The following is a 15,517-nucleotide window of genomic DNA, read 5'->3' as shown; positions in this document are numbered from 1 at the left end:
CATGCCCAGCAGGGACGCCATTTCGGCTCTGGCCAATCAGATGGCCAGAGGACACGAACCCGGAAGGAAGACGGGTTAACATGTCGGTCGTGTCAGCGGTGTGAGGGTGGTGCTGCGGGGGCTTTGTTCTAAGGTATTTCATAATGAGCCAGTATGCGATGCATACTGGCTCATTATGCCTTTGTCTTTCAGGTTTTTATTTTTTTTATTGGAGGTTTACAACCTCTTTAAACTGAGTTGCTTTATGTAATATTTCTTTTGTATTATTTTTACTATATTTCTTCTTTTTATATACAGTACGTTAGATGTGAGGGCCACTAAGGTGCTATGGACTTCCATGACAAATTCTGCAAATTATGCCACTAGGGTTGCCACTTCATCCCTTTAAACCAGGACACACATTAATTACACAGGTTCTGTGGCTGATTAACCACTTGGGAACCAGATTTACAGCAGTAGGTGGGCAGTTTCCTGCAAATGCGTACCTGTACGGGAGCGATCATGGGGGCCCATTCGCTAGTAGGGAAGCTGATCCACGGGGCCGGTGGCCGCAATTGCCGCTGGGCACCAGCAATCGGTGTGTTGTAAACACACCCCCTAGGCCTAGGCATACATTTAACCCTTTGATTGCCCCTGGGTTAACCCCCTTCCTGCCAGTGTCATCATCACAGTAACAGTGCATATTGTTAGCACTTATTACTGTAGTAATGTCTCTGGTCACCCCAAAAGTGTCAAAAATGTCAGTTAGGGGTCTGGTCTATTCGCAGCAATGTAGCAGTCCCACTAAAAATCGCCGATCGTCACCATTACTAGTAAAAAATAAATATAAATTACATAAATCTTTCCCCTAGTTTTTAGACACGATAACTTTTGCACAAACCAATCAAAATACGCCTACTGGGATTTTTTTTTACCAAAAATATGTAGCAGAAAACAAATTGGCCTAAAATGATGAAAAAAATGTGATTTTTAATTTTTTTGTATGGGAATGTTATATAGCAGAATGTGAAAAATATATATTTTTCAGAATTGTCACATTTTTTTGTTTATAGCGCAAAAAAACGCAGAGATGATCAAATACCAGCAAAAGAAAACTTTATTTGTGGAAAAAAAAGGACATGAATTTTATTTGTGAACTGCGTCGCACGACCGCGCAATTGTCAGTTAAAGTGACACAGCGCCGAATGGCAAAAAATAACCTGGTCATTAAAGCGGAGTTCCACCCGTTTTTGTGTTTATTAAAAGTCAGCAGGTACAAAAAGTGTCCTGAGTGGAAGTGAGAGGGGGTACCTGTCAAATCTAGGTACCCGCTCTCACCCCAAAAAAAAATGACATGCCAAATGTGGCATGTCCGGGGGTCAAGAGGCCTTACAGCAGAAGTTCCACTGTTGGGTGGAACTCTGCTTTAATGGGGAAAATCTACTGGTCCAGAAATTATTAAGGTGGTAATTTAAACTCATTTAGTGCCTTATGTGTGTGATATTAGCCTTAGAACCTGTGTAATTAATATGTGTCCTGATTTAAAGGGATGAGGTGGCAACCCTATAATATGCCACACACGAAACCAACTGATGTAATATCACACTGCTTCCCACACAGAGCTGACACCTCGTTTTCCCATTGCACCAGACATAACATTACTGTTCTGATTTACCTCACAGCGTGTCATCACACATTCTTTCTCAGCTCATTTGACTACTCACTCGCCTTTCCCGCCCAGCCTGACATGTCGAGTGATCCGGTTTCCACCAATCAGAGCGCACCAGGCTCGCAAGCCCGCCTCACTACAAATATCACGTAAGGGGAAAAAAAAATCTCCACCTCACCCGGAAGCGTGATCGCCTGCAGCGAATCAGAGCATATCCCCCGCCCTTATGTGCTCACGTGACTTGTTTTGTGTAGTAAGAGTTGAAGTGGCGAGCTGCAATGTCATCTATAAGAGGGTAACCCGGATTTGGGGGGGAAGGTGAAAGGAATGTGGGTGTCGGGTTGGTCTTCTGTAGGATTTGTATCTAGCGTGGGATGTATCAGCAATGTTTTCATTGGCCTGTTGTGTGTGGTGTGTTATGTAGTAAGGCAAGCTGCTCAACAAGTCCTCACATGTCAAAGGCTGGGGAAGAGAAAGTCAAGTGCAGAACATTGTGCTGGGCTCTAATATAGTTCATTAATTTAACTCCAGTTAGTGTTTCTGAGTTAATTGACTTTGGATCCATTCATAATTATGTGTTTTCCTACTTAACCCCCGGAAGATTTTACCCCCTTCCTGACCACGGGGTATTTTGCGATTCAGCACTGCGTGACTTTAATGGACAATTGCGCGGTTGTGCGATGCTGTACCTAAACGAATTTGAAGTCCTTTTTTCCCCACAAACAGAGCTTTCTATTGGTGGTATTTGATCACCTGTGTGATTTTTTTTTTTTGATCATGCGCTATAAACAAAAAAAAGCGTCAATTTTGCAAAAATAACAATATTTTTCACTTTTTTTTTTTATATGAAATTCCCCAAAAAAAATGTAAAAATCAAATTTTTTTTAACATTTTCAGCCAATTTGTTTTATGCTACATATGTTTGGTAAAAAAAATTGCAAAAAGCGTATTTTGATTTGGTTTGCGCAAAAGTTATCGCATTTACTAACTAAGGGAAAGATTTTTGTTGTTTTTTTTTTTAACACGTAATGGCGGCGATCTGAGATTATTTTAGGGGACTGCGACATTGGGGCGGACAGATCGGACCCTTGACTGACATTTTTGACACTTTTGGGGTTACCAGTGACATTACTGCAGTAATCAGTGCTATACATATGCACTGTTACTGTAAAAATTACACTGGTAGTGAAGGGGTTAACTTTTTTTGAGAGGGAGGGGTTATGTGTGTCCCTAGGGGCGTGATTCTAACTGTGATTGGCTGTGGCTTAAGCTGTAGGAACAGTGATCAACGGTCCTACATAGTAAAACCGTATGATCACTATTCCTACACAGGGGAGAATGACAGACGGCTTGTTTACATCAGCCGCCTGCCTTTCTCCCTCTGTCACGGACGATCGTGAGTGCCCGGCGGACATGGGGTCCGTGACTGAGCGGGAGCGCGCCTGCTCCCCAGAGCCTCACAGGCTAGTGACGTACCCATACGTCACTTTGCCTGTGAGGGGCTGACTGCCGCAGTATATGTACTTGCGGCGGTCGGCAAGTGGCTAAGAAATATCATTTAGGATTTATTTATTTTTTGTATATAAACTTTTATTGAAAGGAAACAGAAAAAGGTGGTACAAAGAGAATTGGTACATATAGCGCCAACAGTTTATGCAGCACTTTACAATGTAGAGGGGGGACAGTTATAATACAGAAGGAATAGGAGTGCCCTGCTCGTGGAGCTTACAATCTAAAGAGCGGGGGAGAAACATAGTTTAATTGGAGATTACAGGTATTTTTTATATTGAAGAAAAGAAAGACACTGCTCCAGGTGCATATTGTGTGGTGATTGCCAGGAGATAGGATATCCAATAGAGTGCTGGCCCCGGCCCGCCTCCGTGGAAACACTTGTATCATTACGATTAAGCACGGGATGTATGTGTGAAACGCGTCTACGAGACTTTATGCTGGTGTCTTTGGTGTCATCACTTGCAACTTTTTGGAGGTGGAGGTATTTGAAACTTATTGGAATCCCTGGATGTGCGGCTAATTCTTTTCCTACAGGTATTTTTTATATGGTCGGGACATGTATGTGCATCAACATTTGTTATGCAGAGCCTTTGAAACTGATCATAAACACACAGATGCTGAACATATGCATAAAAATGTGCATCAGCCTAGGTACACACTGTTGCAGATCCTGCACGCGGCGCTTGCTCGGGTGTAGCAGCTCATTCAATTGAACAGGCTTCTGTACCGGCAGGAAATGCAAGGTAAAAGTCTCTGACCTTTTTTTAACAATGCAGCTGCATGGTGCTGTGATAGCATGTGGTTTAATGTACCGGAAAACACTCTGTGTTTCCGATGCGTGGGAGTGGGTGCGATTTACACATGACCTTAATAGGGCTGTGGATAAGGGGGTACCACCAGTCCTGTACGGGGTCCAGGCAACTGGGTGATGTGGGCATGGAGAGTGATCAGCATGGGGGGGGGGGGGGGGAATAACTGGAATTGATCTCCTGTATGGCTCTGCAGCAGCTGAAAGCTGGCTTCCTCTCGTCTGCCTCCTGCTGGCTTTCACCTGCTGCAGAGCGCCATACAGGGAATCAGGTCCAGGAATTTATCACCCTTCCTGTGCACCACACCTTTCCCCCTGCTGCCCAGGCCTCCCTACATTGCTGCTAGCATTCCTCCTTCCAACCGGCAGCTACATACCCACAATAGGATGGACAGTGGGGAAAGGGTCCAGTAAATATGTCACCGTCACAAGCCCCTTCCTTTCCTGAATGAACACAGTGAATGATCTGTACTGATCACTCATTATGCTCATTTATAACTGAAGCATTGTAAACTGTATATTTGGAGGGTTCCTGTCAGGTTGGCTGTATGGGGCCTTGTGGTTTCTAAAAGCAGCCCTGACTCCAAACCCACTACAGTGTGAACCTAGGCTTAAAGCGGAGTTCCACCCAGTGCACATTTTTAAAAAAAAAAATACCCCCGGGACAGTCAGGGCTAGTACATTCCACAATGGCTAGCCTCTGATCTGTCCCGGGTTGCACTTACCTTTTAGGAGAAATACTTACCTTGAAAAAGTATTCTCCAGCGCTGCCATCTCAGGTGTGGGCAGCTTGAAGCCAGCGCGATCCTCTTCTGCGTCCTCTTCCTTCTTCTTCGGTCCCGCGATGCACTGCACCGGCCCCGACGTCACTTCCGGTGTGCACGCGTCATCCCTCCACAGCTTCTGGGCATGCCCAGAAGCTGTTTAGAAGGGAATGACGCGCGTGCCCTGGAACGGACGTCGGGGTCGGTGCAGGCGCAATGATTCCTGGGAGCGATGACGTTCAGCTCCCAGGAATCATTGCAAAAGCCAGGAAGTGACGAGTCGCCGCGGCCGCCGAGGGGAGGAAGAAGGAAGTAAGGTAAGTATATTTTCTCTACAAGGTAAGTAAAAAAAAAAAAAAAAAATTGCGATTTATCCATTTGTTTTTCAGGTAACCCGGAGCGAGAAGATGGAGGTAAGTATAAAATTAGGGTGGAACTCCACTTTAAAGTACACTATATTGTCAAAAGTATTAGGCCTCTTGCACACGATACTCCTGTTTGAGCATCTCGCGGCTTGAAAATGCTCAGTACAGCTTTTTTAGCTAAAATACAGCCCATTAATTGTAATGTGCCTATGCACACAGGTGCGTAAACAAGTGCTGTGCATTCTTCAGTAAGAACAAAATAGAAAAATCTGCAATTTTGGTCAGTAATTTAAGCTTAAATGCACGCAAATACTCGCGAATACTCGCAAATACATACAAAAAAAAAGGTCTGGAAAAAGGAGATGCTCAAACAGGAGTATAGTGTGCAAGAGGCCTTCGGATGCCTGCCTGTACACGCACATAAACTTTAATGGCATCCTAGTTCAGTTTTGATTTGGCCCACCCTTTGCAGCTATAACTGCTTCAACTTTTCTGGGAAGGCTGTCCACAAGGTTTGGAAGTGTGTCTATGGAAAAGTTTCCAGAAGAGCATTTGTGGGGGTCAAACACTAATGTTAGATGAGAAGGCATGGTAGTCTCCGGTCTAATTCACCCCAAAGGTGTTCTATTGGGTTAAGGTCAGGACTCTTTGCAGGCCAGTTAAGTTCCCCCCCCCCCCCCCCCCAACGCATTCATCCATGTCTTTGTGGATCCTTCTTTGTTAACTGGTTTCACAAATCATTTAGTGGAGGGGGGATTATGGTGTGAGGTTGTTTTTCAGGGGTTGGGCTTGGCCCCTTAGTTCCAGTGAAGGGAACTCCTAAGGCGTCAGCATACCAAGTGCTCCTAACAGTGGAGAACTGTTTGGGGATGGCCCCTTCCTGTTCCAACATGACTGCACACCTGTGCATAAAGCAAGGTCCATAAAGACAAGGATGAACGCGTTTGGGTTGGAGGAACTTGATTGGTCTGCACAGAGCCCTGACCTCAACTTGATAGAACACCTTTGGGATGAATTAGAGCAGAGACTTTGATCCAGGCTTTCTCGTCCAACATCAGTGCCTGACCTCAGGAATGCGCTTCTGGAAGAAGGGTCAAACATTCCCATAGACACACTCCTAAACCTTGTGGACAGCCTTCCCAGAAGAGTTGTAGCTGCAAAGGGTGGGCCAATTCAATATTGAACCCTAAAGACCAAGACTGGGATGTGTAAAGGCAGGCGTCCCAATACATCTGACAATATAGTGTAGTGTATATCTAAAGTTAAGCCTGTAGACACAGGGAAACCCCCCTCTTAGTTGCCTGCAAAGGGAGTGTTGGCCACAGGAGCCTGCCTACATTCATTGACGCCATCCCTCCCCGGATATCACCCCAATTTTGCTGCCCCTCTTTTGGTTGCTAGGATGCTGGTACTGCAGGCAATGACACTATGGCCAACCTACCAGCATAGTGTTGCTAGGACACAGGCAGCTGGACCATACAGAATCATTAGTTATGGTACAGACAGGTAACAACCAATGATGTTGTGCCTCCCAGTATCTTAGCAGCCAGCTTAGTAACACTGCCTTGTGTATACAGAGTAACGTTACTGAGCTGCAGTGGTAACAGAGGGGTTAATTTACTTTAGGAATATAGACTGTTCACTTTGCATTTGAATTTTCCCTTAGCTTAGTGAATGGTGTAAAAATTCACCTTGCAAACACGTGCAAGGAAACGAATCGCAATAAAAAGTATATTTGCTTGCACATGATTTATAGATGGAAGTCAGCAAAGCTTCACCTCATTCACTAAGCTAAGACAATTTTCCTTGCAAAGTAAATGGCCTACTTTTTCTTTAGCAAATCAACTCCAGAGTGTACAGTAGTGGCACTCCTTTCTCAGTGCTGCCCCCTCCTGGTCTCCTGAGGCAGTAGCCTCGTTGGCATCATGCACTTAGGTGTTCCCATTGGAACATTTCCCTCCCTTCTTCTGGTCAGAACTTGAAATTAAGAGTTTTCCCTCACTTAATCCAGGTGACAATTGTCATCAGGACAGATAGACTAAATATCTCTAATGGAGAAACCAACTGCAATAAAAGCCAATTATAAAAAAAAAAAAAGGTTTTAGCTATCAATATACATTATTTAAAAGAAAGATCCTATCAGGTCTCTACAAAAATTGTAAAAACAACAGGGGTTCTTGATCTTGGCAGTACTGGAATGCTTTTCTGTCCACAAACTCTAGATCAGTGGTTCTTAACCTGGGTTCGATCGAACCCCAGGGGTTCGGTGGGTCAGTCTCGAGGGTTCGGCACACCCTCCGCTAGTACCACTTCGCTGTCAGGGACTATTTCTCCAGTTTCAGGCATGTCCTTCCGCTCCTGCTCCGCGCCGTCATCATGGAAATGCATAACATCCAGTGGCGTAGCGTGGGGGATGCAGGGGGGGCCGGCTGCACCGGGCGCAACATCTGGGGGGGCGCATCCCCTCCGAAGTGTCATTTCACTCACTCTGTCATGATAGGCTGGCCGCCGCCGCCCGCTGAGTCTGCTCGCACACGCAGCTCTCTCTGCCCCTGGCTCAATCTCACTGCTGGCTGTGCAGCTCGGCTCCCGGCCGAATCCGTCCCAGCCGGACCCGGCATCGCCCACTGTGGAGTGGTGGGGGGGGGGGGAGAGACAGGCCAGGCGTGCGGTGCGGAGAGGGACTGTTTGGGGGAGGGACTAACCCGTGCTGCAGCCGCCCAGCGCAGCGAAGGAGAGAACCACCAGGCCAGGCAGCCTCAACAGCAGAGGAAGCCTGCAGGTGAGAGGCCTGAAAGCCAGTGGTGACAGTGGTGCTGCAGCCTGCAGGAGGAAAACCTAGCCTGTGATCGGCAGTCGGGACACAGGTGAAAAAAAGGTAGGACTGGAGTAGTACTGGCTGTACTAGTCTAGTGACTGACTGACTGTCTGACTGACTGTGTGAGAACACTGAGAAGACTATGTAAAGGGGATCTATTTTATGGGGAACCTGGCCTGCTGTAAGGGGGGACATGATCCCCCATATAGATCCCCCCCTTACAGTAGGCCAGGGTGAGGTGAGGTCCCCCATATAGATCCCCCCCCTACAGCAGGCCAGGGTGAGGTTAGGTCACTCTGGGGTCCCCCATATAGATCCCCCCTTACAGCAGGCCAGGGTGAGGTTAGGTCACTCTGGGGTCCCCCATATAGATCCCCCCCTACAGCAGGCCAGGGTCCGGACCTCGCCTCACCCTGTCCTGCTGTAAGGGGGGAGATCTATATGGGGGACGGGACCTCACCTCACCCTGGCCTGTTGTAAGGGGGGATCTATATGGGGGACCTGAGATCTATATGGGGGACCTCACCCTGGCCTGCTATAAGGGGGGATCTATATGGGGGACCAGGTCCCCCATATAGATCTCCCCCTTACAGCAGGCCAGGGTGAGGTGAGGTCCGGGATCCCCCATATAGACCCCCCTCACCCTGGCCTACTGTAAAGGGGGTGATCTATATGGGGGACGGGACCTCACCTCACCCTGGCCTGCTGTAAGGGGGGGGTGCTGGACATAAAAACAAAGAAAAGGAACAGACTTTGTTGCGAAAATGACACGAGAGTTGCACTTGCCAAGATAAAGCCGTGCATTTCTGAACTGCTCTCAGAAAGACAACAGCAGAATTCACACTAATTTGCAGTAAATATTCATTATTATGTTTTTGTTTTTGTGTGAAAATCATGTTTTAATGGTTTTGTTCTTTGTTCTTAATGGTTTTGTTCATTTTGTGCACCTATGTATAAATATGTACCTAAAATAATATATACCTATGTTTTGAATTTGAAAAAATCATGTTTTATTTTTCCAATTAAGAAGGGTTCGGTGAATGCGCATATGATACTGGTGGGGTTCAGTACCTCCAACAAGGTTAAGAACCACTGCTCTAGATGGTAGCATAGTGCCATAGGTCAGATATGTAAAAAGGTCAGGCTATTGGTGACTTTTTTTGGACCCAATGCTCGGGTCCAGTGTTTGACAAGACCTCCTCTAAAACTATTGGAATACTTAAAAAATGTGTACTGTTTTGGTCAATCGTTTAAATTACCTATATATATATATATATGGGATACACCGATATGTTTTTTTCTGCGCCGATACCGACATTTTGCCCATTGCATATCTGTATATGGGCCGATATTGTGTACATTTAAAATTTTGAAAAATAAAGACAATTTGTGACACATCTGGTACTGAACATGTTCATTTTTGTTTAATGCTTAATGGCTGGCTTGCTGGCACCCTGTGGTGGGTGGATGGCTAGCTTGCTGGCACCCTGTGGTGGATGGCTGGCTGGCTGGCACCCTGTGGTGGTTGGCTGGCACCCTGTGGTGGATGGCTGGCTGGCACCCTGTGGTGGGTGGCTGGCACAGGGGCTGTGGGCGGCTTGCTGGTATAGTGCCTGTGGCTGGCTGGTACAGGGTCTGTGGGTAGCTGGCTGTCTGGCACCCTGTCTGTGGTTGGTTGGGTGGGTGGCTGGCTGTCTGGCACCCTGTCTGTGGGTGGCTGGCTGGCACCCTGTGGTGGGTGGCTGGCTGGCTGGTTAGTACAGGGCCTGTGGGTGGGTGGCTGGCTGGCTGGTACAGTGCCTGTAGCTGGCTGGAACAGGGCCTGTGAATGTGGCTGGCTGGCTGGTACAGGGCCTGTGGATGTGGGTGGCTGGCTGCATTGCATACTAGCTCATTATGAAATACTTACCTTAAAACAAAGCCCCCCGCAGTGCTGCCTGCTCAGCGACAGGACGGCCGACATGTTCAGCCGTCCTGCTTCCTGGTTTGGGTCCTCCGGCCATCTGATTGGCCGGAGGTGCGATTAAATCACTCCTGCGCATGCGCGCAGGAGCCGCCGTCCACAGCACAGGGCTCTGAAAGAACAGCACGGGTAGGCCGTTCCTTCAGAGCGCATGCGCCGATGACGTCATCGGCTGCATGCACTGTAAATATCTCCTACGGTGCATGTTCAGGAGATATTTATAGCATCTATAGGTAAGCCTTAATATAGGCTTACTTAAAGGTAAAAGTATTTAAAGTGGGTTTACAACCACTTTAAACAGCTTAACCACTTACCGCAAAGGGACGTACCCGTACGTTGGCTGACTTTGCGTGGTTATACCGGGATGATGCCTCTAGCTAGAGGCATCATCCTGGTACCGTTGTTTAGAGACAGTGGTCGGCTTTCCGGGGGTAACAACCGATGCGGCTCGGGAGCCGCTGAATCGTTACCCCGGCGAGCGGGATGCTATGCATACTAGCTCATTATGTGTTTATCTTTCAGCTTGTAAAAAAAAATAAAAAATTTAACGGAGTTTACAACCTCTTTAAGTGGTTAAGCAGCACTTTTTCTGATATGCAAATGTGGTCTGTCAAAATTCAACAGCTAAACCCTTATTTTTATCTGTAACCACTTCCACTGGCTACAGATGTAGGTAGCGGCGTCTGCCACAAGAGCTGTGATTGTGAGGCTGACTTCTGTAGACATATTTACATATTTCCAGTGTGTCAGCATGGTTCTGATTCTGTCTCTGCAGACATATTTCCTGTGTGGCAGTATGGTTCAGATTCTGCCTCTGCAGACTTATTTCCTGTGTGGCAGTATGGTTCTGATTCTGTCTCTGCAGACATATTTCCTGTGTGGCAGTATGGTTCTGATTCTGTCTCTGCAGACATATTTCTGATGTGTCAGTATGGTTCTGATTCTGTCTCTGCACACATATTTCTGATGTGTCAGTATGGTTCTGATTCTGTCTCTGCACACATATTTCTGATGTGTCAGTATGGTTCTGATTCTATCTCTGCACACATATTTCTGATGTGTCAGTATGGTTCTGATTCTGTCTCTGCAGACATATTTCTGATGTGTCAGTATGGTTCTGATTCTATCTCTGCACACATATTTCTGATGTGTCAGTATGGTTCTGATTCTGTCTCTGCAGACATATTTCTGATGTGTCAGTACGGTACTGATTCTGTCTCTGCAGACTTATTTCTGGTGTGTCAGTATGGTAGTTTCTGATTCTGCAGACATATTTGCAGTGTCTTTTATAAAAAATAGAGCAGCGCTAGTATAAAACAAGACAGTATTGAAAAAACAGCAGCATCAATGGTAGGAGAGCCGATAGTCCATGCAATGCCTGTGAAGTAAAGGTGACACACACTATCTGATTGAAGAGACAGGTGCTCTTAGTGCACTCACGACCACCACCTTTAAAGTTGGCCTCTCACCTTAAAAATTCTTGTATTAGGCGTATACAATTGAACAATCATGGAACGGTCCTCCCCTTATAGAACTCAATGGATCGGCCACACTATCACACTCCACCGCATCAATAAGCCAGCAGTATTCCTGGGTCAACTCAAAACGGCAGCTCCACTCATGAACATGTAGTAGGGAACATAAAACCGGGCAAGCCCATAGTGTAATACTGACAAACTTTAATGATAAAGTGCATAAAGACAGCCTCTTACTTGGTAGTAGATAAAATTCAGCATAAGATGACACAGCGATGCCGGCGAGTCCTCTTATTTGCAGTGTCGGTACTGATTCTGTCTCTGCAGATATATTTCTGGTGTGTCAGTATGGTTCTGTCTCTGTAGACATATTTCCGGTGTTTCAGCATGGTTCTAGTTCTGTCTCGACATATTTCCGGTGTGTCAGCATGGTTCTAGTTCTGTCTCTGTAGAAATATTTCCTGTGTGTCAGCATGGTTCTAGTTCTGTCTCTGTAGAAATATTTCCTGTGTGTCAGTATGGTTCTGATTCTATCTCTGCAAACATATTTCTGATGTGTCAGTATGGTACTGTTTCTGATTCTGCAGACATATTTCTGGTGTATCAGTATGGTTCTGATTCTGCAGACATATTTGCAGTGTCGGTACTGATTCTGTCTCTGCAGAAATATTTCTGATGTGTCAGTATGGTTCTGTCTAGGGATAGACCGATATGGTTTTTTCAGGACCGATACCGATTCCGATATTTTGGTCACAACGTATCGGTATCGGCCGATATGGGCCTATATTTTGTACATTTATAGTTCTGAAAAATAAGACAATTTTTGACACAAATCTGGTACGGAACATGTTAATTTTTGTTTAATGATTAATGGCTGGCTGGCACCCTGTGGTGGGTGGCTGGCTGGCTGGCACCCTGTGGTGGGTGGCTGGCTGGCTGGCACCCTGTGGTGGGTGGCTGGCTGGCTGGCACCCTGTGGTGGGTGGCTGGCTGGCTGGCACCCTGTGGTGGCTGGCTGGCACCCTTTGGTGGGTGGCTGGCTGGCTGGCACCCTGTGGTGGCTGGCTGGCTGGCACCCTGTGGTGGGTGGCTGGCTGGCACCCTGTGGTGGGTGGCTGGCTGGCACCCTGTGGTGGGTGGCTGGCTTTCTGGCACCCTGTGGTGGGTGGCTGGCTGGCTGGCACCCTGTGGTGGGTGGCTGGCTGGCTGGCACCCTGTGGTGGCTGGCTGGCACCCTTTGGTGGGTGGCTGGCTGGCACCCTGTGGTGGCTGGCTGGCTGGCACCCTGTGGTGGGTGGCTGGCTGGCACCCTGTGGTGGGTGGTGGCTGGCTGGCTGGCTGGCACCCTGTGGTGGCTGGCTGGCACCCTGTGTCTGGCACACTGTGGTGGGTGGCTGGTTGTCTGGCACCCTGTGGTGGGTGGCTGGCTGGTTGTCTGGCACCCTGTGGTGGGTGGCTGGCTGGTACAGGGCCTGTGACTGGCTGGTACAGGACCTGTTTTGGCTGTCTGGCACGCCTGTCTGTGGGCTGCTGGCTGGCACAGGGGCTGTGGGTGGCTGGCAGGCTGGCTGGTACAGTGCCTGTGGATGGCTGGTACAGTGCCTGTGGGTGGCTGGCAGGGTGGCTGGTACAGTGCCTGTGGCTGGCTGGTACAGGGCCTGTGGGTGGCTGGCTGTCTCGCTGGTACAGTGCCTGTGGCTGGCTGGCTGGTGCAGAGCCTGTGGATGTGGGTGGCTGGCTGGCATTGTGCTGCTGTGGGTGGATGTATGGCTGTGATACACTGCCCCGAGACTAGTCCCGACTCCAGACGAGGCTGTCCAAGGCGAGGAAAGCGGCAAAAGCAGAATGACGTCACAAAAATATCGGCCAGCTCCGGGGAAAGTGCATATTGGCCTTGCCGATAATCGGTCTATCCCTAGTTCTTTCTGTAGACATATTTCCTGTGTGTCAGTATGGTTCTGATTCTGCCTCTGCACACATATTTCTGATGTGTCGGTATGGTTCTGATTCTGCCTCTGCAGACATATTTCTGGTGTGTCAGTATGGGTTCTGATTCTGTCTCTGCAGACATATTTCTGGTGTGTCATTATGGTTCTGATTCTGCCTCTGTAGACCTATTTCTGGTGTGTCGGTATGGTTCTGATTCTGCCTCTGCAGACATATTTCTGGTGTGTCGGTATGGTTCTGATTCTGCCTTTGTAGACATATTTTTGATGTGTCAGTATGGTTCTGATTCTGTCTCTGCAGACATATTTCTGGTGTGTCAGTATGGTTCTGATTCTGGCTCTGTAGACATATTTCTGGTGTGTCAGTATGGTTCTGATTCTGGCTCTGCAGACATATTTCTGGTGTGTCAGTATGGGTTCTGATTCTGTCTCTGCAGACATATTTCTGGTGTGTCATTATGGTTCTGATTCTGCCTCTGTAGATATTTCTGGTGTGTCGGTATGGTTCTGATTCTGCCTCTGTAGACATATTTCTGGTGTGTCAGTATGGGTTCTGATTCTGTCTCTGCAGACATATTTCTGGTGTGTCGGTATGGTTCTGATTCTGCCTCTGCAGACATATTTCTGGTGTGTCGGTATGGTTCTGATTCTGCCTCTGTAGACATATTTCTGGTGTGTCGGTATGGTTCTGATTCTGTCTCTGCAGACATATTTCTGGTGTGTCAGTATGGTTCTGATTCTGGCTCTGTAGACATATTTCTGGTGTGTCAGTATGGGTTCTGATTCTGTCTCTGCAGACATATTTCTGGTGTGTCATTATGGTTCTGATTCTGCCTCTGTAGACCTATTTCTGGTGTGTCGGTATGGTTCTGATTCTGCCTCTGCAGACCTATTTCTGGTGTGTCGGTATGGTTCTGATTCTGCCTCTGTAGACATATTTCTGGTGTGTCAGTATGGTTCTGATTCTGCCTCTGTAGACATATTTCTGGTGTGTCAGTATGGTTCTGATTCTGTCTCTGCAGACATATTTCTGGTGTGTCAGTATGGTTCTGATTCTGTCTCTGTAGACATATTTCTGGTGTGTCAGTATGGTTCTGATTCTGGCTCTGTAGACATATTTCTGGTGTGTCGGTATGGTTCTGATTTTGTTTCTGAAGACTTATTTCCTGTGTGGCAGTATGGTTCTGATTCTGCTTCTGCTGACATATTTGCAGTGTTGGTACTGATTTTGTCTCTGCAGACATATTTCGGGTGTGTCAGTATGGTTCTGGTTTTGATTCTGTCTCTGCAGACATATTTCTGATATGAACAGGCCATTAAAGGACAAGTTCACATTTGTAAAAAAAAAAAAAAAATATACACACCTTAACCTCTCTACTTTCTGCTCATAGACCCGAATAAGGGGAATTCTCATGTCTCTTGTGTGGGTCCTATTCAAGCCTATGTGGACTCACTCTGTTGGCGTGCCCAGCATCAGAGAAGATTTTGGCCCTGAGCAGAGTAAACAAGACCTCTGTAGGAAAAAATGTAAAAGGCAAATCGGTTTATACCTACCTATATGTTGTGTAAAAATGGAGAAACCGGCTGCACACCACCAGCTGCTAGGAAGATGAATCCTTTATTAACATATGTCAAAGGTACCCAGGATACAGAGATAGATGCGTTTCACACTTTCAAGTGCTTGTTCTCTACAATAGGAGCATCTGGCAGTCCACAACTTACTGCACACCCAAACGGGATACCACCCATAATTGATTGGCTGTCAGGTGACTCCAGCTACAAACATACATATTAAAAGCATATAAATTATTTTAATCAAAACACAAAACAGACAACAGCATATACAGTATAAAAAAACTATGTATGTTAAAGATACACACAATGGATGCTCCCATAATAATAAAAAGAAGAGATACAAAAATATACCCAGACACCAAGACAAGGGCATATATGGAACAGAGTAACATTGTATCAAAGGTTGTCTACAAAGTATATAAAGGGTTGCAACTGCACAGAGTATGTATGGCATAGGTGCTGGATGACCAGAAATAACCTAGGTACACTGTTACGTCCAAAACATCCACCTTTTTACCTTTCAAATGAAGGGTAAGCAGTATTGAAAAGACTCTAAAAGCATATAAAACCTGATAAATTGGGTGGATCTACTCCATCTGTCAGGTGCATGGTGCGGTGGCGAGCCGGGGTCAGCACCCACAGC

General features: G+C 46.8%; 1 protein-coding gene across 1 annotated transcript in view; it reads left to right on the top strand.

The window, feature by feature from the left end:
* Positions 1-1,835: 1,835 nt before the first annotated feature.
* LOC309555041 (acyl-CoA dehydrogenase family member 11-like) overlaps positions 1,836-15,517 on the top strand; it is a 180,624-nt gene continuing 166,942 nt past the window's right edge. The window contains exon 1 of the mRNA XM_082256857.1: positions 1,836-1,943. Coding sequence (XP_082112983.1) covers positions 1,927-1,943 — 17 coding nt within the window. The 5' untranslated portion in view covers positions 1,836-1,926. The remainder of the gene's footprint in view (positions 1,944-15,517) is intronic.

Source organism: Pelophylax lessonae, assembly GCF_965119305.1.
Source record: "Pelophylax lessonae genome assembly, chromosome: 1".
Taxonomy (NCBI): Eukaryota; Metazoa; Chordata; class Amphibia; order Anura; family Ranidae; genus Pelophylax; species Pelophylax lessonae.
The sequence above is the reverse complement of the archived record's forward strand: the minus strand, read 5'-3'. Positions and strand labels throughout refer to the sequence as shown.